We start from the raw sequence: 21,399 nt of genomic DNA, 5'->3' as shown, positions 1-21,399 counted from the left end.
AGGCAAGCATTCGAGCGCCCCCTCTCTCCTCCCCCGTCAAGGTCTGCGGCCTCAGTTTCCCCGCGGAGCCTGGGAACTGCAACGGAGGGGCTCGGCACGTCAGGACCACGCGGCTTCCTTCCTTTTTCTGGAAGCTGTAAAGACGCCCCCGCGCTGGAGGCCGAAAGGGGAAGCGAGGCCGCGGGGGAGTGGGAGCGCCCATCGGTGGGGGACGCGGAGCCCCGGACGTGATGCGCCTTGCGTCCTCTCCCCCAGGGTTCACAGGCGCCTGAAAGTGCCTGGGCTTTCTGCGGCCGCTTCTCAGGAAATCTCGGTGTCAGCTGGGCGGGGACATGTCCCTTTGGGGAGGGGCACCCTTGATCGAGAGCGCCCCCGGAGGATTCCTGGGGCCCCACCGAAACGAGGGACCGTCCACTCGGTTAAAGAGGCCTGCTTGCGCTGGGGAGTCAGACTTGAGTTCGAATGCCCTCGCACCTTGGAGCCTCAGTTTACCCCTCTGTGGAACGGACACAATAGCAGTCCCTACCGTCCAGGGTGGTTGGCAGTATCCAATAAAGCGCTGTGTAAACGCAGAATCAAGGGTAGCCGAGCCCAGGGACGGGACCCCTAGCGCCGGGAGCAGTCTCCGGGTTGTTCTCTGGCCGCTGCCGCCAGGCAGCCCTCACTACTTCAATTCGGAAATTCCGGTGCGAGAGCTGCCAGCGAGAGGGGACAACCCTGCTCGGCCCCGGCACCCTCTCAATCCGGAAATGCCAGAGCCCTCGTTCCGGAGAGGAAAGCGCGAGGTTTCCGGGAAGGCAGCACCGCCCCCTCGGCCCCCCTTGGCTGGCCGCTATAAAAGGACCCACAAGGTCCTCAGCGCCACAGTCCGCGCCCACGCCTCTGCGCCACCTCGTCAGCCCTGCCTCTGCCTGCGATGGTTCCCGGCGCTGCCCATCCCGCGATGCTTGCGCTCCTGGCCCTGATCGGGGCTCTGCTCCCAGGTGAGTCAGGGGTCTGGGGGCTGCCGTCGGGCTAGCTCTTGGGATCTGGGCTGCGCCCTGGGAGCGGTGGGAGGACCGGCTCCCCACCGACTGGGGACACTGGTACTTAGGTAGCTGTTTATGGGAAGTTGGGGCTAGAGCCATCGATTGAAAGTCAACAGCCATGGGTTCAAATCCAGACCCTACATCATGGCTTGCTGTGTGCCTTCGGACTATGGGCTGCCCCTCCCAGAGGAGCTTCAGTTTTACAGCTGTAAAATGGAGAAGTTAATAGCGTTCACCTCTCAGCGGTTGTGTCCTGGCCCCAGGAGGTGGTCAGACCATGTAGAGATGTGGCCCCGTGCCAAGCTTAGGTAGACTGGGACCCCCCCCCCCCCACACACACACACAGACATTCTGTTCCTCATCCCGTGCCCTTGGGGGAAGTCCAGGACTCTGCTCAGGGGAATTCCAGGGCTGACTTGCCAAGGAAGCAGAGGCTAAGGAGTGGGATGCCCCAGCAGCCCTTCATCAACTCCAGCTAGGAGGGAGGGGAGAAGGGGGACAGTTGGTCTCAAATGGTGGTCAGTGTCGGGAAGCAGGAGAGTGAAAAATTCATGAGCAGAGCACACCGCGGTTACCAGCTCAATGAAGCCGTCTAATCCAGACTCTAATCTGGACTCTACCACTTTCTAGCTGAGTGACCTCCCTTCAGGTCTCCCTTCAGGTCTCACCATTTCCCTCTGTGAAATGGAAGCGACCCCAGAATCACCCTTGAGAATTCATGGAGCTGCTGTTTCCACACGCCTCCATCCCAGATGGCGTAGACCCAAAGCTGAAGGCAGAGATCTTTGGGGGGGGGGGGGCTTTCAGATGGGTGGGCTCAGACAGACTTTGTTTTTTAGCTTTGGAGTCACCACAGTCTGCGGGAGCTAATCCCAACAAGCCCCCTCCTTCTTACCTGCAGCCACTCGCTACCTGCCCTGTGCTAGGAGTTACTTGCATCAGCAGGGGTTGGGGTGACTATATTCGCCCACTTTACAGATGGGGAAAGTGAGGTCCTGAGAGGGGAAACCAGTTGTCCAAGTGGGTGAGGAACCAGCCTGATTGGAACCCCTTCATCCCTGGAGGACTGACTCCCTCCACCTGACCTCTTGTGGGGGAAAAGAACACTGACTTCATGCCCCTCTTTTGCTAAAATCCTCCGTGGCTGCCCATTGTCCCCGCAATGAAGAACACTTCCTTGGCATGGCTTAACACTGCTTGCATGATCTTCCTGACCTCATTTCCCCCCAACTCATCCCTGTGACTCTGCTCCAGCCACCCTGCCTCAGGACCTTTGCACTTGCTGCTCCTTTTGCCTGGAACTCATTTCCCTTTTCTCTAGATGGCCAGTCCCTGCTCATCATCCAGAGCTCTGCTCACACATTACCCTGTCACCAAGGCACTGTCTGTTCTATCATCCCATTTTGTTTTTGCCAAAGCTCTTGTCAGCATCAGTTATTAATTATGTTGTTTGTTCATGAATTTTTCTGTCTCCCACACTGAAAGCGGAGTTTTGTCTTGTCCAAGGCTGTGTCCCCAGCACCCAGAACAGGCTGGATGCAGTAATGTTGATGAGCCCGATTTGTCATGCCTGACCCCTCCTCATCTTTTGGTTCCAGGGCCTGGAGGTGCCCAAACATCAGTGCAGCCTCCAAATGCCATCATACCCCGAGGAGGCTCCATAATGGTGAACTGCAGTACCTCCTGTGACCAACACACATTGTTGGGCCTAGAGACTCAGCTGGCCAAGAGGGAAGTAGACCATGGGAACAACTGGAAGATTTTTGAACTGAGTGGCGTGCAAAAAGACAGCATGCCAATATGCTACTCAAGCTGTCCCAATGGCCAGGCATCAGCTTTGATGAACCTCACCGTATACTGTGAGTGGCTGGGCCCAGGGGCTGGACTAGGCAGACTGGGTTGGGGAGGTGGACAGGGGAGTCCCCAGCAGGTTGGAACAGCCTTTGTTACTTGGGGGTGGGGGGGGGCAGGGTCTCACTGAAGGGCAAGGGGGCCCATCTTCGGAAAGTCTCATTGTCATCTAGAACCCTCCCTTGAACTTCCTTGGGGGTGACTTCCAAGTATGGACTCAGTCCTCAAAATGTCACATGCGTGGGTTCTTTGACACAGAAAACCCACTCCTGGGAATTGGGCCTATAGGTGTCCCCACCCACAAGGGTACTGAGGGAGTGTGGGGTTATTCACTGTGGCTTGATCTGAAAGGGCAAAAGTTTGCAAGGCACTCAAATGTAGAGGGCTGGGGAGAGAAACTGTGGTTCAGTCATCCCATGGAATAGTATGCAACCGTGTAAAAGAATGAGACAGCCGCTCCGAGATGTATTGTCAAGTTCAAAAGTAAGGTATGCCCAGAATGAGTGGCATGCCAACCACAGTGTTAGGGAGCCATGGGGGCCGGGTTAGGGAGGCTGTGTTTCTGCATTAAAGAGCCCTGAAAGGAAATACAACAAATGACAATATTAGCTGGCTGTGAGGAAGGTGTAGGGTTCCGGGAGGGCGCAGGGGGCGAGTTTTCTCCATGTGCCTTTTTTTTACCTTGGGCATTTTGAAGTGTGACAGTGAGTTAGCATGACTGTAAGCAATAAATAGATAAATGATATTGAGATGAAAACAAAACAAAATAAAAAAGGAAAAAAGAAAGAGAACTCGCCAACTGGCCTTGGGATCAGACAGCCTTGGGTTCTGGTCCCAGCATGGGCCTCACTAACTGGTGACTCTGATGTGGGGAGGGGGAAGGGGGGAATACGTGGCTTCCTGGTTGATTTTCACATGAGACCTCCTCGGAAGGGTCTAATGATGCACTGAGGCCTGGAGGACATTCCACCTTCACGGTGCCTGCATAAAAGAAGCTTTGGGGCAAACATCAGCTTTGTTTCTGATTTGGAGGATGTCTGAGCAGCTGCTGGCCAAGCGAGGGAAGTCCCCAAACATTCCCAGTGGCCTCTGAAAACCCCCAGAAAACCTCTTCACAGGACCTTCTGCATCTCACCCTGAGAGTTGAAAGCCCAACCCTCCAGGTTTGAGTCCTGGCCCTGATACATTTCTCCCTCTTTGAGTGCCAGACTTTGCCTTAGTTTTCACCTCTGTGAAATGGAACAGACGGCTGCACACAGTAGCAAGGGGTCACCTAGGAGAGACTCTAGCTTGGTCCTGCCCCACTGCCAGTGTAAAGATGAGGGAGCATCTCTGGGTGGCTGAGCTTTCTCTAGAAAGAGTTGTAATTCCTGCAGGAGGTGACCCCTAACTGGGCCTTGAAGGATGCGTAGGAGTTGGTAAAGACAGGCATTCTAGACAGAGGGAATAGCCTGGGCAAAGATTTGGAGTGGGGAAACATGCTGACCTGGGGTTGGGGAGGCAAGAGGGACTGAATATCAACAGATCGGTGTGGCTGGAGCTGAGTTTGGCAGGACCTTGAATGCCAGGCCGAGGAGCTGAGACCTTCTTCTTAGGGTGACAGGGAGCCATGGAGGGTGTGTGAGCAGGCCAGGGATCCAGAGCAGAGGGCTGACCTTACAGGAAGCCAGAGAGCAGCTGCCCGTGGACCCAGTCCAGGTCGGGCATGTTGAGGGCAATTTCGTATACAAGAAGGGAGGGGCAGACAAATATTTGAAGGGTGGAGTGACCAGGACTTAGTGACGGACTAAAGATGGGGAGTCAAGGAGAGGTACAGGCAGAACAGACCTCCTCCCCCAGTCTGGGCTTCAGGGCAAGGACCTGGGCTCCGAGATGTGAGTTCCATTTGGAGGCTGTGGTTTGAGGGGGCCGTCAGCTCTGCAAGTTGGAGTTTGCGGCAGATGGTCAGAGGTAAGAGTTGGATGTCTGAGGGTTTTCTCAACCTTTTTTTTTTTTTTTTTAACAGCTTTTAGCATACACTGCAATGAAGTTTGGAGTATTTATAGTGTTGTACAACCACAATCTAGTTTAAGAACATATATCTCACCTTAAAAAGCAACCACAAAAAAAAAATTTCAGATGTGGAAAACACAATATATTGGCTTCAAAATTTTTTTTAAAGTGTTTCCAATTTTTTTTTAATTAATTAATTTATTTATTTATTTTTGGCTGTGTTGGGTCTTCGTTTCTGTGCGAGGGCTTTCTCTAGTTGTGGCAAGCAGGGGCCACTCTTCATCGCGGTGCGCGGTCCTCTCACTATCGCGGCCTCTCTTGTTGCGGAGCACAGGCTCCAGACGCGCAGGCTCAGTAGTTGTGGCTCACGGGCCTAGTTGCTCCGCGGCATGTGGGATCTTCCCAGACCAGGGCTCGAACCCGTGTCCCCTGCATTAACAGGCAGATTCTCAACCACTGCGCCACCAGGGAAGCCCCTCAAATTTTTTAAAAAGGCAAAATTAAAATGAATAAACATTTAATCAAAAGTCAAAAAAAAAAGTAACCTCATGCCCATTTACAGTCACTCTCAACTTCTGAAGTGGATTAATAATAGTCCTAATAATAATAATAATAACAATAGTCCTACCTTCATTAGCCCCAGGTTACAGCTTAGAAACCTGAGGCTTCGTTTCTGTAGCCCCGAGGGCTGGGACTGTTCCAGTGTGCAAAGTCACTCCCCCACAGGCCATAGCAAAGAACCAGCAAAGCGAGGAATCAACTCCAAGCTCCTGACACTTTAACATCACTGCTTTTTTTTTTTTTTTTCTTCTTAGGTTGGAAAAGGAAAGGTTGCTTTATTCAGGAGGCTGGTAACCTGGGGAGAAGGTAGACTCATGTCCAAAAATCACCTCCCAACGTCACTATTGTTTAAGTGACATTTCAGGGCCTCTTGAGAAGGGTCTAAAAGTGGGAGGCTTCAAGACCCCTCCTTAGGGAGCCTGGGGTTGGGGGGTGAGTCTTAAGCCACAGCTCACCGGGGCTCTGCTGGCAATTTCCACAGGCGATCCAGGCTTGGAATTCTGTTACCTCATGCAGAATGGAGACCCTGGCCTGCGGAAACCAAGCCCGCGTGTGGTGTTTTCAGGGGATATTCAGGGTTTCGTTTTGAGGGTCTGTGGGTTGTTCTTAGATTTTTAACATTTCAGGGGATCACACGGTTCATTCGGGAACCCTTAAAAGCAAGCTCCTGAAAGGCCTCGAATCGCTGTGGGTGGCTCAACCTTATTCTTTCTACAAACATAGAGTGCCTAAGGGACTTCCCTGGCGGTCCAGTGGTTAAGACTCTGCGCTTCCACTGCCAAGGGCGTGGGTTCGATCCCTGGGCGGGGAGCTAAGATCCCGCAAGCCACGGGGCGTGGCCAAAAAAAAAAAAAAAATAGAGTGCTTATCGGGTGTCAAGGATACAACAGGGAACAAAAGAGACAAAGATCCCTGCCCTCCTGGGCTGACATTCCATGGCAGGAATAGTGGAAAAGCAAATTAACTGAGTAGATGATCTTGTACCTCAGAGGTGAGGGATGCTATGGAGAAAAATGCTAAGGCCAAAAAGAGGAGAATGAAGAACAGGAGTCTTTTTACAACAACGTCTAGAGACTGGGCAGCTTAAACGGACTGTATTTATTTGCCGGGACTCCTGGCAATGGACTTCGAAACTCTTTCCCACTTTTCACTCTCAGATGCTGCAGTGAATAAAGATTGATTTTGCCTCCTTCACAACCACTTGGGGACTTCTCACTGGGTTATCCTGAAGCTCTTAACATTCCTCTCTAGCTTAGGTGGTTTGGGGTGTGTTCTGGGGAGAGCGTGGGTGAGACTTCCCGAGCAGGTGTAGCCAGGGCCCCAACACTCCTGTGGGCGGGCGGCCAGCCAGTTCAAACAACACTCCCCTCCCCTCCAGGGTTCCCGGAACGCGTGGAGCTGGCCCCCCTGCCGCCCTGGCAGCCCGTGGGCAAGCACCTCATCCTGCGCTGCATGGTGTCCGGTGGGGCCCCCCGGGACCACCTCACCGTGGTGCTGCTCCGCGGGGAGAAGGAGCTGAGCCGGCAGCCAGCGGGAAATGGGGAGCCTGCCGAGGTCACGGTCACGGTCACGGTGCTGGCGACCAAAGATGACCACGGTGCCAATTTTTCTTGCCGCACGGAGCTGGACCTGCGGTCCCAAGGGCTGGGACTGTTCCAGAACAGCTCGGCTCCCAGGAAGCTCCGAACCTTTGGTGAGGCACTGGGGAGCCAGCAGAGAGGATGGGATGACAGGGATTTCGTGCTTGGGGTGCGGGGTCTCTGGGAAGGAGAGGCCCCTGGCCGTGGGTGCGCTGAGAAGGTGGCAACCTTGATTGCAAAGGCTTCTGGGAAGAGCATCTTCTTGGCCACTGGGGTGGAGTGTTCTGGGATGCGGTGCCTGGACTGCAGGATCCTCTGAGAAGGCTGTGACCCAGGGCAAGTGGTACACGTGTCCTGGGACAAGGGTGACCCAGGCCACAGTTTCCCGGGAAGAGGGTGTTCCAGGTGGGGGAATGAAAATGCCCCAGGAAAGGGCTTCAGGATATCTGTCTCCTCTCTGTTTACACCCACTGTCTCTCGCCAGTCCTACCAACGACCGACCCGCACCTTGCTACCCACCGGGTACTGGAAGTGGGCACAGAGTGGCAGGTGAACTGCACCCTGGATGGACTGTTCCCAGTCTCGGAGGCGGAGGTCCACCTGGCGCTGGGGGACATGAGGCTGCAACCCACAATCACGTACAATGATGACTCACTCTTGGCCAAAGCCTGGGTCAAGGGAAAGGTGGAGGAAGAAGGCGTCCAGTACTTGACGTGTGCGGTGAATCTGGGAGGGCAGAGCCGGAGGTCTCAGGAGCGCGTGACCATCTATAGTAAGTAGAAACCCAGGTGGGGCTTCCGGAGGGGTGGGGCTAATGCCAGGGGCGGGGCTCACTGTGCGCCCCACCTCCAGGCTTCCCGGCTCCCAACCTGACCCTGAGCCAGCCCGAGGTCTCGGAATGGACTACGGTGAATGTGGAGTGTGAGGCCCAGGCTGGAGCTGTGGTGACGCTGAACGGGGCCCCAGCCAGACCTCCGGGCCCGAGGGCCCAATTGCAGCTGAATGCCAGCGCCGAGGACAACGGGCGCAGCTTCTTCTGCTCTGCTGCCCTGGAGGTGGCTGGGCAGGTGGTACACAAGCACCAGACCCGGGAGCTCCGTGTCCTGTGTGAGTGGGGCCGCTAGACAATGACCCCTGACCTCCAAGGCCCAACCCCTAAGACCCCAAGAACTCCTGCCTCCACCAAGGCCCACTCCCACCCCCACCCTGGTGAGCCCCTTCCCCAGATTCCTACCTAAGTCTTCTTACCTAGACCTAGATGGTGAGTGATGTCCTGGTCCCTGACCCCGTCCCTCATCTTGCTGTGTTTCTTCAGATGGCCCCCGACTAAATGAGAGGGATTGCCTGGGAAACTGGACATGGCAGGAAGGCTCCCAGCAGACCCTGAGGTGCCAGGCCTGGGGGAACCCAACCCCCAAGCTGAACTGTAGCCGGAAAGAGGATGGGGCTTTGCTACCCATTGGGGACCTGAGGCCCGTCAAGCGGGAGGTGGCGGGCACCTACCAGTGTCGGGCCACCAGCACTTGCGGTGAGGTTACCCGTGAAGTTGTCATCAATGTGATCTGTAAGTGCTGGAGTTCAGGGCTGGGCAGGGCAGGGGCAGTGAGGGCAGCTCAACCCTCACTGCCCCCTGTGTCCTCCCCACAGACCACCAGAATAACATGGCCATCGTCATTCCGGTGGCATCTGTGATCATCTTGGGCACTGTGGGCACAGCTGCTTACATCTATAACTACCAGAGGAAGATCCAGAAATATGAGCTACAGAAGGCCCGGAAGGCCCAGGAAGAGGCTGCCATGAAACTGAACACACCAGCCACACCGCCCTGAGCCTACCCCCTCAGGACAGGACCTCCTCAGCCCCCAAACCGTGACAAGCAGGGCTGCATCAAACAATGGTGGACATATGCCATTCAGCTATACCCACCTTCCCAGGGTGCCACAGGACAGGAGAGAGGCCTCAGTCAGGATACAGACAGCATCTGGGGTCATGGCCCCTGCACACTTATAGCCCCCAGGCCTCACACCTGATGTGGAGCCACAGGACTGAGACAAAAGAAGGGGCCAAGGCTCAGGGCATGAATGTGAGGGATGTCAAAGTCTGACCTGGCCGGAGGCTGTATGATGGAGACCCTCACCTCCAACATGGGGACACCCAACTGGGAAACATTGAAACTCACCCCCTACTGCGTGTGCTGAGGCCTTACAGTCCTAAGAGAGAAGTGGCCCTGCACAGACACATGCAGCACTGAAACACAAATCCCCACACGTCCTCTGACAGAAGCCAGCTCCAGCATTGCTGTCCACAGACTGTTCCCAACTCTTGATGATGACATATTTATTCATTTGTTCTTTTACTACCTATTTATTGAGTGCCTTTTATGTGGGCTAGAATAGTAAACAAGAAGAACATTGATTCCCGCCCTCAGGGAGCTCTCAGTCTAATCTCATTCAGGGTCGCCAGCTACAGTTGTACTGGCTGTGCACTGCACAAGAGTGCCTGGCAAAAAGATTAAGTGGGGCTAGAATTTCCCACTCCACTGGCCAAGCTGCTTTCTCCCAGAAAGGGATTAGTAATGGTGACAAGGTATAGCTGGTGACATGCCCAGAGATGACCCACTGAGCCCTTACACCCCAACACTGGCACTGACCTCTGCTAATCCACCTCTCCACCTATACCCATGTCTGCTAGTGGTCACAATGACACTTGGTGGCATGCCTAAACGTGGGTGTTCACTCCTTGATAGCTAAACCATGGAGCCCCATGAAACTGTGCCCAATCCCTGTGTGTCCCTGCCTTGTCCTACCTGTTTCCATCTCAGTGGGACCATGCAAGAACAGAGCAGTCTGCAGCGTCAAACTCAGCGTCAAACTCCTGCAGCGATGAGGCTCCTGCAGGCAGCGGGGAGGAGAGGCCTGGGAGAAACCCCTCCCAACTGCGGAAGCCTCTCCCTTGTGCTAATAAAGCTATTTCATCCTTCCAGCCTTGTGTGAGTTGAGGGGAGGTGTCATGTCCAGCTGGAGCCTTTTCTAGCCTGTCCTCCCACTTCCTGCCCCAAGAGAAGGCTGCCAGTTCAAGGCCCAGCCCTCAGGCTCTAATCCAAATCTGGGGTTTATTAGGGCCTTTTGAGACTTCAGTGAAAATTAAAGATCCCTCTCCAGAAAAACACGATGACATTTGGTTTAGAATGGGGTGGAGAATCCCATTCTTAAGCTGTGGGAGTGGGGTGTATACCGCAGGGCTCCGGGGCCCCTCGGAGCCTCTGTCTCTCTCTCCCCGGGGTGGGGCTGAGGAGGCGGTGCTGCGGGCCTCCTTATCTCCAGAGCCAGCCTTGGCTCCCTGGCGCGGGGCCCTTCAGTCCGGGCTTTTTGCCATGGGGTCTCTGCTCCTCCTCTTGCTGCTGCTTTTGCTGTCGCCCTCCTACCCGCGAGGCGGGAGCGCGCGGAGGCGCCGGGGTGCGCGGACGCAAGGCCCGGGAGGCCCCTCTCCCGCGCCCCCGGAGACCTCAGCACCCTTCTGGGTGCGCATAAGCCCCGAGTTCAAGGCCGTGCCGCCGGGGGCCTCAGTGTGGCTCAACTGCAGCAGCAGCTGCCCCCGACCGGAGGATTCCAGCCTCCGCACCGAGCTGCGGCGAGGCGACACGCTCAGTGGGCCCGGTTGGGTATCCTATCAGCTGCTGGATGTGAGGGCCTGGAGCTCCGATGTGCACTGCTTCGTCACCTGCGCGGGAGAAACGCGGGGGGCCACCGCCAGGATTACCGCCTACAGTGAGGGACAGGGGCTCAGGCCTGGCTGGGGTGAGGGGAGGAGGACGGAGCGGGGGTAACTGACAGTCGCGCTAGGGGGAGCCCTTGGACCTTGCCCAGCGGCCCCCTCTTGCTTTAGAACAGCCACGCAGCGTGATCCTGGAGCCTCCGGTCTTAATGGGCAGTGAGTACACTCTGCGCTGCCATGTGACGCACGTGTTCCCCGTGGGCTTCCTGGTGGTGACTCTGAGGCGCGGTGGCCGGGTCATCTACTCCGAGAGCCTGGAGCGCTTCACCGGCCGGGATCTGGCCAACGTGACGCTGACTTACGCGTTACGCGCCAGGCCCAGTGACTTCGGGCAGCCCGTTACCTGCCACGCCCGCCTCAATCTCGATGGCCTGGTGGTCCTCAGTAGCTCGGCACCCGTGACGCTGCCGGTCCTCGGTGAGGCACCCTTATAATCCTGGGAAGAGTGGGGAAGGGTTATGTGGGCCAAGCCAGAGCATGTCCATGCGGGTCGTCACACCTCCAAGTGCTCTGTTCCTAATTCTCCCCTCTTGTCTCCAGCTTGGAGCCCTGCGTCCAAAGCCTTGGCCTCCACCTCCATCGCAGCCCTTGTGGGGATCCTTCTTGTAGTGGGGGCCCTCTGCCTGAGAAAGTACCTATCGATGAAGTCTCGGGCATAGAGGCAGTGGTCCATGCTGGCTGAGCTGGAGGAAAAAGGAATCTGGAACATTTGGGGGAACCTTGCCTGGATCAATAAAGCCTTCCTCAGCCAGCTTCTGCCCCTGGGCATAAAGGTCCCCCCTTAGTGCACCTCCTCTGACTGAAGTGGTCTTCTTTTTTGGCCTTGCCTCTATCATTTTCTCCAAATTCCTGTCTCCCTGAGGGCACCTGAGGTTTTTCACTCTGGTCTCCCATACCGGAGCCCCATTCCCTCTGCATTCCCAGCCGATGTAGTAGAAACCTCTCCCGCGGGCATTATCAGTGCGGTGCAGAGGGGCAAGGCATGGGGCCAGGGGGGCTTTAGCCTGTGGGAAGGCTGGTTCATGGTATGGCTTCTCCTGATTGGCTCCAGTGCTGCCACGCAGCAGCTCTGATTGGATGTTAAGTTTCCTACCCCCCCCCCTTTAGACCCTGCACTTTCCTGGAGGGCAGGCGTGGGGAGAGAACTAATCCCCATAGTTCACCATTAGCTCTGGGAGTGAGAGCACAGGTGGTCTGGGTCAAATGTACATTGTGAGGGACGTGGATACGCAGAAAAGATACCCATGTGTTGACTGCGGGGAAGGAGCAACCAGATGGTGGGGTGGGGGGGGGGTGTATGTCACCGATTCGCATCCTGGAAACGTCCTGGTGAGCACATGGAGGGTGTCCAAACCTGGAACCCAGATGCGGAGTCAAAAGTATCACAGTTGGTCTCTTGGTCTCGCGTGGACGCAGAATCGGGGCCTGCAGTGGATGCCTGGCAAGGCCCGCGTGGTCCAGGGCCCCGCCCGCCAAGCAGAAAGCGGATTCAGAGGCGCTCTTTGGCGGCTCCTGCTCACACAAGTCGCGTAGACACGTGCCCGCTGCACGCTGGGTAAATACAGACCCAGAGCCGAGCCGACCCTAATTTAGACGCCCGAGAACGCTGCGCGCACGCACACATGTTCCCAACTCGCTGTCACTTTCGTCCCCGCCCCTTCTGTCGCGTGCGGGGGCGGAGCCAGAGAAAGACTAGAGGCGTAGCTGTAACCCTCAGCTCCCAGGGGTTAAAAGGGGAAGGATCAGTGAGGGAGGCATCCCCACATCCTCCCCTAGAGCCTTCTCATCCCCAGCCTGCGCGTCTCAAATCTCTCCTAACCCCCAACCCATCTCCGCTCCAAGGGGGGGGCTGGTGGGAGGGGCTAAATGTGGAGGCGGAGCTCGGTGTCCAGCTCATTATCATAGCATCTAAGCAAGGGATGGGGTGGGGGTTTGAGAAGGGCAACCCTGCATCCCCACCACCTCAGCGTCGCCGCCGGGGACGACGCTGGAGTGTGCTGCCGCCCCCAGAAGGCTCCGGGCAATGGGGCCGGCCTCCATGTAGACCCTGGGGGTCGCTCGCTCCTGCCAGCACGCCTTCATCAAGGCCGGTAGCCTGGTGCACGCTCGCCTTCCCGCCCTCCCAGCGCCGCCTCTGCTGCCGCCCCCTCCTTGGAAACCAAGTTACCAACGTTAAACCAATCCCCAAGCGCAACTCAGCCTCCTCCACACCCCACCAGCCGCGCCGCGCAGTCCTCTAGCCCAGCTCAGCGCTCGCGCTCCCCTCGCCTCCTGCGCTTCCCCCGCGGCGGCGATGCCAGGACCCTCGCCAGGGCTGCACCGGGCACTGCTCGGCCTCTGGGCTGCCCTGGGCCTGGGGCTCTTCGGTCTCTCAGGTAAGAGCCGGTCCGGCTCAGGGTGGACAGGGCGGGGTCGTAGTTTCTGGACCTGAGAAGCGGCCACAAGCCCCTCCCCGCTCCGCCCTCGCCTCGCTCCCACGCTTCTGCCCCCACCTTGAGCCCAGGGCCTTCTTCTCTATCCCTCTTCCCCCCCAACACACACTGGAGACCAAGCTTCCTGACTCCTCGCTCACTCAGGTCTCTACCCTACCTTCTTCGAGATCCTGGGTGCTCTTCTGCACCCAGCCTCGAGCTCTGGAGACTCCATTATCTCCCCTGTCCCCTCCCGGGGTACCTCCTCACGCTCTGCTATGCACCATGGTCCACGGACTGGCATCTTCACCACTCGAAATCCACGAAGACCCAATCTCACCAACTGCCGTGACTCCGAGGCGCTGTTCCCGCTCCACCCGGAGCCCTGGCAACCGAGTCCATCGGCTGTTCCCGCGGTTCCTTTCATGAGCCCAGCCCCGCGTCCTCTCTCCGTACTCTTCACCCGGGTTTGGAATCCTCCCTTAGCCTTGCTTGACTCAGCCTCATCTCTCTTTTGCCCTCGCTTCAACCACAGTCTCCCCTCTCCTGGCGAGAACCGTGAGAACCAGTTCGCTTCCCTTCCCCCACCCGGGGTCCCTTCTTCCCAGCATTGCTGTGTGCGTTGAAAACCCCATGTTTCCTCTCATCTCTCCCCTCCCCCCATTCTTCCCCGTCACTCCATCCGCACCTTGGAGAGAAGGGCTCTCCGCTGCCATGTACCAGAGACACCCTCGAGGTCTGGACCGTGGGAGCGCGCTTGTAAACCTGAGACCTGGGCAGGACTTGGGACTCCTGGCTGTGGCCTCTGCTCGTTCCCTGGGAATCCTGAGTCTCCATAGGGGCTCTTAGATCCCAGGGAGGTGGCTCCCAGGCTGAGCTCGCGTTTCTCCGGGCAGTGGTCGCGCAAGAGCCTTTCTGGGCGGACCTACAGCCCCGCGTGGCGCTCGTGGAACGCGGGGGATCGCTGTGGCTGAATTGCAGCACCAACTGCCCACGGCCCGAGCGCGGTGGCCTGGAGACCTCTCTGCGCCGGAATGGGACCCAGAGGGGTTTGCGCTGGCTGGCGCGGCAGCTGGTGGACATCCGAGAGCCGGAGACCCAGCCCGCCTGCTTCTTCCGCTGCGCGCGACGCACACTGCAGGCGCGTGGGCTCATTCGCACTTTTCGTGAGTTCTCAGAGGCCAAGCTACTTTCCCTCCCTTCCAGGCCCCGCCCCCTGGGTCACGGGGTCCTCTCCTACAGGCCCCACCCTCTGGATCAGCACGCCCTCCCCGTCTTGGCCCCTGGGTTCCAAGCCACGTCGTGCTGAGCCCTGGCATTTCCAACAGCCGTGGTTCCCCCCTTGCAGAACGGCCGGATCGTGTAGAACTGGTGCCGCTGCCTGCCTGGCAGCCAGTGGGCGAGAACTTCACCCTGAGCTGTAGGGTCCCCGGCGCTGGGCCTCGTGGGAGTCTCACATTGACCCTGTTGCGGGGCGCCCAGGAGCTGATCCGCCGCAGCTTCTCCGGAGAGCCACCCCGAGCGCGGGGTGCGGTGCTCACAGCCACGGTACTGGCTCGGAGGGAGGACCATGGGGCCAATTTCTCGTGCCGTGCGGAGCTGGACCTTCGGCCGCATGGCCTGGGGCTGTTTGAAAACAGCTCAGCCCCCAGAGAGCTCCGAACCTTCGGTGAGTGAGTGTGAGAAGGGGACCAAGGGGGGTCGGGCCGATGTTTAAGAAGCTTGGAGGCAGAGAAATCTGAATTCTAATTCTTACCCTAACACTCACCAGCTGAAAGTTATTTTCCTCTCTGTGCCTTGAGGATAATACCATAATAGAGTGCCTGTAAAGCGCTTAGAACATATTGAGCGTTCGATACATAAGTTCAAGCTCTGTTCTTCTACTCCCAGCCCTGCCTCCGGAACCCCCTCGCCTCGCTGCCCCCCGGCTCTTGGAAGTGGGCTCAGAAGGACCCGTAAGCTGCGCCATGGACGGGCTGTTTCCAGCCTCGGAGGCTGAGGTCTACCTGGCGCTGGGGGACCAGAGGCTGAGTCCCGATGTCACCCTCGAGGGGGACGCTCTCATGGCCATCGCCACAGCCACAGCTAGCGCAGAGCAGGAGGGCTCCAGGCAGCTGGTCTGCAACGTGACCCTGGGGGGCGAGAGTCGAGAGACCCAAGAGAACGTGACTGTCTACAGTAAGAGCTAGTGAAGTGGGGCCTCGGCGGCTCGGGGATGGAGCCAGAGGAAGGCGAAGGCGGGGCAAATAGTGGGTGGGGCCCTGGTATCGGAATAGACGTGGACCGAGAGTCCCGAAGGGGCGGGGCAGATGGAAGACTCAATAGTAGCTGGAGAGGCGGAGTTTGAGCTGCCCAAAGGGGAAGGTCGCAAACCCGACGAGGATCCCTAGAGATGTGGCCTGACCACCTCAAGGGGGCGGGGCGAGAAGGGAGAGGAGCCTGAACAGCCCGAGGGGCAGGGCACGGTACCCACGGTTTGGCTGAAGTGGGGAAGGTTCGGGCTGATAAGGGGCAGCCTTGAACCGCAGGAGGGGCATGGTCAGTGGTCTCCCGGCCAATGCCCCGCCCCCAGGCTTCCCGGAACCCCTCCTGACCCTGAGCGAGCCCAACGCCCCCGAGGGGAAGATGGTGACAGTAACCTGCGCAGCCGGGGCCCGAGCCCTAGTCACACTAGACGGAATTCCAGCCGCGGTCCCGGGACAGCCCGCCCAGCTCCAGCTAAACGCCACCGAGAACGACGACAGGCGTGTCTTCTTCTGCGACGCCACCCTCGAAGTTGACGGGGAGACCCTGAGCAAGAACGAGAGCGCCGAGCTGCGCGTCCTATGTGAGTTGGCCTTTAACCTCTCGCCTACCTCCGCCTGCCTGGTCTCTGGCCGTGTCATGGAAGTGGAGGATTTCCCCACGGTCCACGTCTAGCCTCTTGTATCCCATGCCCCTGCCCGCAGACGCCCCCCGGCTGGACGATTCGGACTGTCCCAGGAGCTGGACATGGCCAGAGGGACCAGAGCAGACGCTGCGCTGCGAGGCCCGCGGAAACCCAGAGCCCTCGGTGCACTGCGCGCGGCCTGACGGCGGGGCGGTGCTGGCCCTGGGCCTGCTGGGTCCGGTCACTCGCGCGCTCGCTGGAACTTACCGCTGCACCGCGACCAACGTCCAGGGCCAGGCGGTCAAGGACGTGACTCTGACGGTGGAGTGTGAGTGGAGGTGCATAGGGCGCACCTCTGTCTGGTTCTCAGGGTCTAGGGGTGGCCTGACTACAGAGGAGGGTGGAAACAGGGTCTGAGGCGTGCCTTTGAGCAGGATTTTGAGAAAGGCAAGGGGCTGGTGAGCCGGATCAAGGCAAGATCTTAGAGAAGGATGGAGGGGAAGGGGTGGACTTGTCCACAGGGGCCTGGGGCCTGGCGTTTGAGCTGAGTCTTGGAAACGTGGGTGCTCCAAACTGGCTAACAATTTTTAAGCTAAAGACTGGGGAGGGTCCTGTGGGCACTTTGTAGGAATCAGAAAAAAAGCACACTTCAGGGCTCAGGAAGTCCCAAAACAGTGCACGGCTTGACTGGAGAGAAACTCCTTTGCTTCGGTGTCCCTGTGCAGAGCGTAGCCTACCCGCCTGGGATGGGAAAAAGGGTCTAGGGACATTAGACCTGTCCCTATACCCCAAAACTCAACAACACTCCCCTCTCTAGACGCACCAGCCCTGGACAGTGTGGGCTGCCCTGAACGCATTACCTGGCTGGAAGGAACAGAGGCTTCCCTGAGCTGTGTGGCCCATGGGGTCCCACCACCCAGCGTGAACTGTGTGCGCTCTGGGGAAGCCAGGGTCGTCGAGGGCCTACTGCGTGTGGTCCGGGAGCACGCGGGCACCTACCGCTGCGAAGCCACTAATGCTCGAGGGTCTGCAGCCAAAAATGTCGCCGTCACAGTGGAATGTGAGTGGGGACAACACAGGGCAAGATGGGGTACGTCAGAATAACCCTGTCCTGACGTCCAGTCCCTCTGCCCCCCAGATGGCCCCAGTTTTGAGGAGGTGAGCTGCCCTAGCAATTGGACATGGGTGGAAGGATCTGGGCGACTGTTTTCCTGTGAGGTGGATGGGAAGCCAGAGCCAAGCGTGGAGTGCGTTGGCTCCGGAGGCACCAGTGAGGGGGTGCTGCTGCCGCTGGCACCCCCAGACCCTGGTCCCAGAGCCCCTCAAATCCCTAGAGAACTGGCACCCGGAACCTACATCTGCAACGCCACCAATCAGCACGGTTCCATGGTCAAGATGGTCACCGTGAGCGCGGAGTGTGAGCGAGGCCCAGGCGGGCGGGGAGTAGGGGGTGTTCCAGGTCCCGGCTTCTCCCTGAACAACGAGCCCCCCCGCCCCCACCCCATGGCTGTTTTGCAGCGCCACCGCAAATGGATGAATCTACCTGCCCAAGTCACCAGACGTGGCTGGAAGGCGCCGAGGCTGCTGCGCTGGCCTGCTCCGCCCGGGGTCGCCCCTCCCCACAGGTGCGTTGCTCCCGGGAGGGCGCGCCCCGGCCACAGCGGTTGCGCGTGTCCCGACAGGATGCAGGCATCTACCACTGCCTGGCCACCAACGCGCACGGCACTGACGCCCGGATCGTCACCGTGGGCGTGGAATGTGAGTTGCGGGCAGCACCAGATAGAGGGCATCCGGTCTCTAGAACAGTGACTAAAAGAGGTGGGATTCCCCGGGGGAGTTCAAGGGCACCTCCCCAGTCCCATTTTCGGGGACAAGGAATCCTGGCTTTAACATGAAATGTTAAGGGTAATGAAAACTCTAGGGAACAAGAGCCCGCCCCCGCCCCCTCAAGTTCTGGGTCTGAAGGGCCCTGGCGTGGGTCCCCACCTCCTTCCATTCAGTGAAGCAGGGCTCAGGATTTTAGTCCCGACAGCAGTCCAGTCGTAGGGGGAGGGGGCTCTGAAGCGAGGCAGGATCTTCGCCTGCTCATCTCAGGAGGGGCGGTCTCAGAAGGGGGCGCTCGGTCAGCGGCTGGCCCCTTCAACCTACTGTCCCCTGTAGACCGCCCCGTCGTGGCCGAGCTGGCTGCCTCGCCTCCAGGAGGCGTGCGGCCAGGCGGGAACTTCACGCTGACCTGCCGAGCCGAGGCTTGGCCCCCAGCCCAGATCAGCTGGCGTGCGCCCCCGGGGGCGCTCAACATCGGCCTGTCAAGCAACAACAGCACGCTGAGCGTGGCGGGCGCTATGGGCAGCCACGGCGGCGAGTACGAGTGCGCAGCCACCAACGCGCATGGGCGCCACACCCGGCGCATCACCGTGCGCGTGGCTGGTAAGTAGCAGCTGGGGAGAGGGGGTGGGCCTGGGCGAGGGATCTACAGGGGGCTGTGACCTGCGCCTTGGGACTCTTGACCCCGTCCCTGCCTCCCTCTCAGTCCCCACAGATGAGACAGAAGTGAGCCAGGGTGGAAATTAGGGGCGCCCTGGCGGGTGGGGCTTTGATGGCGCGTTGGGGGTGGCAAGTGGAAGGAGAGGGAGCTGACTGGAGCCCAAGGGAAGGGAACCTTCGGGGCTGTGACTGCTGTGACGAGGGACTTAACTTTGGGTGGGTTCTGCGTGGTGAGGGCTTGATGCAATTCACCTTCCACCGTGTGGCTGTGGAGAAGGGGGTTTGGAGAGGGACAGGGGCAGAGGATAGTGGTGGGGGCCCAGCAAGATCCTGCTCCTGCTTCACGTATCTCTGGGGCTGGCTGGGGTCTTTCTGGGGTGGAGGAATGACTGGGTTTCCCCCACCCCACCATCCTTTTGAGAGTGAGGAGAGTTGGTTGACTTCCTGGGTATCTCTGGGGCTAGGGGCTTATATCCTCCCTGTGATGGGGTGGCCCATAAAATGGGTCTGGGGCCTCACCCGAGCTGGGGTGGCCTTACTGGGGTCTCTCCTTTCCTCCAAGGCTGGGTTCCCTGGGGCTCCCGGGATGCCAGGCGCGTGAGAACTGACCTCATGCCAGTGGGAAGGGGTAGAAGTGGCCCAGGCTTGGCGTGTTGGACGGGCGGGGGGAGCTCGACCACCTTCATTGAGCGTCTGCACCCCGCAGGTCCGTGGCTATGGGTCGCTGTGAGCGGCGCGGCTGGGGGAGCGGCGCTGCTGGCCGCGGGGGCCGGCCTGGCCTTCTACGTGCAGTCCACCGCCTGCAAGAAGGGCGAATATAATGTGCAGGAGGCCGAGAGCTCGGGGGAGGCCGTGTGTCTCAACGGCGCGGGTGCCGGCGCCGGCGGGGGCGGGGGCGCCGAAGGTGCAACTGAGGCTGCTGGCACCGCTGAGGCGCCGGCGGGGGGCGAGGTCTTTGCCATCCAGCTGACGTCAGCGTGAGCCCGCTCCCCTCTCCCCGCCGGCCGGGGGACGCCCCCCAGACTCACACGGGGGCTTATTTATTGTTCAATTTATTTATTTATTTATTTAATTTATTTATTTATTTATTCAATTCCAGGGGCGTCACCCCCCATTTTCTACCCCCCTTCCCCAATAAAGTTTTTATAAAGGATTCCGGCTCCATCTGTTTCAGTCTGCGATGCAGAAGCAACGCAGGGTTCGAATCCCAACCCTGTGGGTTATTTATTCAAAAAACTCTTTTTGCTTTTGAGGGCCTACTATGCGTCAGGCACAGTCCAAGCTGCCATTTCGCGATGTGACCGGGGAGTTTGCGCTCTCCGTGCCCTGTTTCGTGCTCTCCCTGGACCCTTGGGCGGGGGTGGGGACCTGGTTCCTTCCTCCCTCTCTACTGCTTATCTCTTCCGCCCAGCGCTGCCCTCTAATCCGGCTAATGTTCGGGGTGGGAGCTGGGTGCTTCCCCCAGGCCTGCTTCCAGGCGGAGCTGAGGCTGCCTTCCCTGGATGGGTGGAGGCCCTTTCCCAGGGCTCTGGGCATCGCCCCAGCCCTGAGGTCTTGCAGGGATGGGTAAACGAAGCTGCAGCTCCGAGTGTCAGCCGCTGCGATGTCCCTCCTATTACAGGGTGCACCCCTGCCCCACCCTCAAGGCCTCCTCCATCCTGTGCCCATCCGCGGTGCCTCAGTTTACCCGCAAGCTGCCTTTCGACTTGGCCCATCACGATTCAGAAGAGACACACAGGGTATCAGCTGCACCCCCCCCCCCACCGTCCACCACCAGTCATCCCCCTCACCCCCCACAGCAGAAGGAGAGAACAGCTGGGCCTCCTCCACCCCCAGTTTCCTCCTCCCTCAAAAGCAGGAACACAGAGCTGCCAGAAGGAAGCGGGCCTGGACTGCTCCAGCTCCACCGGCTGCCCCCCACAAACATTTCGGGAGCAAAAGTGAGAGCAGGAAACTGGGGCACTAGAGGCTAAGCCAGTGTCGGGTGCCAGGTACAAAAGGCCACAAGGCCCAAACGTGGTGCAGCCCCTGCTGTCTGGCCCCCATCACCTCTCTCCTTGCCCACCCGCATCCTTGAGGTTCCTTGAATCCCAAAGTCCTGCCTGCCACAGGGCCTTTGCTCTTGCCATTACCTCTGCCCCAGGTGTCCTCACCTCAAATAGTCCCATAGCTAGTTCCTTTTTTTTTCTGGCCGCACTGCCAGCATGTGGGATCTTAGTTCCCTGACCAGGGATCGAACCCGTGCCCCCTGCACTGGAAGCGCGGATTCCTAACCCCTGGACCGCCAGGGAATTCCCAGCTAGTTCCTTATTGTCTGGTCTCTACACAAAGGTCACACCTGCTCAGAGAGGCTTTCCCTGAGAACATGGTAGCAGCCCAACTCCTCCCCTCCTTACATACTTTATTTTCTCTGTAGCATGATCACTACTTGACATTCTATTAGATACTTATTGAATATCTGTTTACTGTCACTCTCGAATATTGGCTTTGCTAGGGATCTTTGTTCTATTCACAACTGAGTGCCTCATTGGAACCTGGTACACAGTAGTTGCTCAATAAATGTTGACTACGTCGATAAAAACAGCCAGGGGTTTGTAGACACACAGTCTGAGACCCTCGTGTGCTGTGTCTCTCCCCGAAGAGCTTCTCCATGCTGGGCACTGGTGGGGGGGGGGTATATCACGGTCAAGAACAGAGAGGTGGTTACCTTGGACCTCTGAAGTCATGGTCCAGTAGGGGAGATGAATGTGAATGAAATAACCCTGGACCAGTAGAGAGGTGAAACCTCTGGTAGGTTCTAAGAGAGAGATGAGCAAAGAGCTGAACTAGAGCCTGACGTGGGGTGGGAG

General features: G+C 58.5%; 3 protein-coding genes across 3 annotated transcripts; all 3 read left to right on the top strand.

Moving 5' to 3' along the window:
- Window positions 1-847: 847 nt before the first annotated feature.
- Window positions 848-9,994, top strand: ICAM1 (intercellular adhesion molecule 1). The gene is made up of 7 exons (XM_061190522.1): window positions 848-983; window positions 2,627-2,887; window positions 6,811-7,125; window positions 7,497-7,784; window positions 7,865-8,119; window positions 8,328-8,576; window positions 8,660-9,994. The coding sequence occupies exons 1-7, from the start codon at window positions 917-919 to the stop codon at window positions 8,839-8,841; spliced, it is 1,617 nt and encodes a 538-aa protein (XP_061046505.1). The 5' UTR covers window positions 848-916; the 3' UTR covers window positions 8,842-9,994.
- Window positions 9,995-10,385: 391 nt separating this feature from the next.
- On the top strand, window positions 10,386-11,529 carry ICAM4 (intercellular adhesion molecule 4 (Landsteiner-Wiener blood group)). The gene is made up of 3 exons (XM_061188783.1): window positions 10,386-10,779; window positions 10,898-11,203; window positions 11,327-11,529. The coding sequence occupies exons 1-3, from the start codon at window positions 10,386-10,388 to the stop codon at window positions 11,443-11,445; spliced, it is 819 nt and encodes a 272-aa protein (XP_061044766.1). The 3' UTR covers window positions 11,446-11,529.
- Window positions 11,530-13,079: 1,550 nt separating this feature from the next.
- On the top strand, window positions 13,080-19,670 carry ICAM5 (intercellular adhesion molecule 5). Its single transcript, XM_061188782.1, has 11 exons — window positions 13,080-13,161; window positions 14,094-14,363; window positions 14,546-14,866; window positions 15,088-15,375; window positions 15,770-16,024; window positions 16,146-16,394; window positions 16,884-17,126; window positions 17,205-17,483; window positions 17,585-17,824; window positions 18,227-18,493; window positions 19,257-19,670. Exons 1-11 carry the CDS (start codon window positions 13,080-13,082, stop codon window positions 19,529-19,531), a joined length of 2,769 nt encoding a protein of 922 aa, XP_061044765.1. The 3' UTR covers window positions 19,532-19,670.
- The last annotated feature ends 1,729 nt before the right edge of the window (window positions 19,671-21,399 follow it).

The sequence above is a fragment of the Eubalaena glacialis genome, chromosome 4 (genome assembly GCF_028564815.1).
Source record: "Eubalaena glacialis isolate mEubGla1 chromosome 4, mEubGla1.1.hap2.+ XY, whole genome shotgun sequence".
Taxonomy (NCBI): Eukaryota; Metazoa; Chordata; class Mammalia; order Artiodactyla; family Balaenidae; genus Eubalaena; species Eubalaena glacialis.
Note: the sequence above shows the minus strand (reverse complement) of the source record. Positions and strands in the feature narration are given on the sequence as shown.

Coding starts and splice junctions, on each gene's coding strand:
- ICAM1 (XM_061190522.1), top strand. CDS start 917: ATGGTTCCCGGCGCTGCCCATCCCGCGATGCTTGCGCTCCTGGCCCTG. Junction 8,120..8,327: donor CCGGGAGCTCCGTGTCCTGT/GTGAGTGGGGCC, acceptor GTGTTTCTTCAG/ATGGCCCCCGACTAAATGAG. Junction 8,577..8,659: donor AGTTGTCATCAATGTGATCT/GTAAGTGCTGGA, acceptor TCCTCCCCACAG/ACCACCAGAATAACATGGCC.
- ICAM4 (XM_061188783.1), top strand. CDS start 10,386: ATGGGGTCTCTGCTCCTCCTCTTGCTGCTGCTTTTGCTGTCGCCCTCC. Junction 10,780..10,897: donor CGCCAGGATTACCGCCTACA/GTGAGGGACAGG, acceptor CTCTTGCTTTAG/AACAGCCACGCAGCGTGATC. Junction 11,204..11,326: donor CGTGACGCTGCCGGTCCTCG/GTGAGGCACCCT, acceptor TCTTGTCTCCAG/CTTGGAGCCCTGCGTCCAAA.
- ICAM5 (XM_061188782.1), top strand. CDS start 13,080: ATGCCAGGACCCTCGCCAGGGCTGCACCGGGCACTGCTCGGCCTCTGG. Junction 13,162..14,093: donor GGGGCTCTTCGGTCTCTCAG/GTAAGAGCCGGT, acceptor TTCTCCGGGCAG/TGGTCGCGCAAGAGCCTTTC. Junction 17,127..17,204: donor TGTCGCCGTCACAGTGGAAT/GTGAGTGGGGAC, acceptor TCTGCCCCCCAG/ATGGCCCCAGTTTTGAGGAG.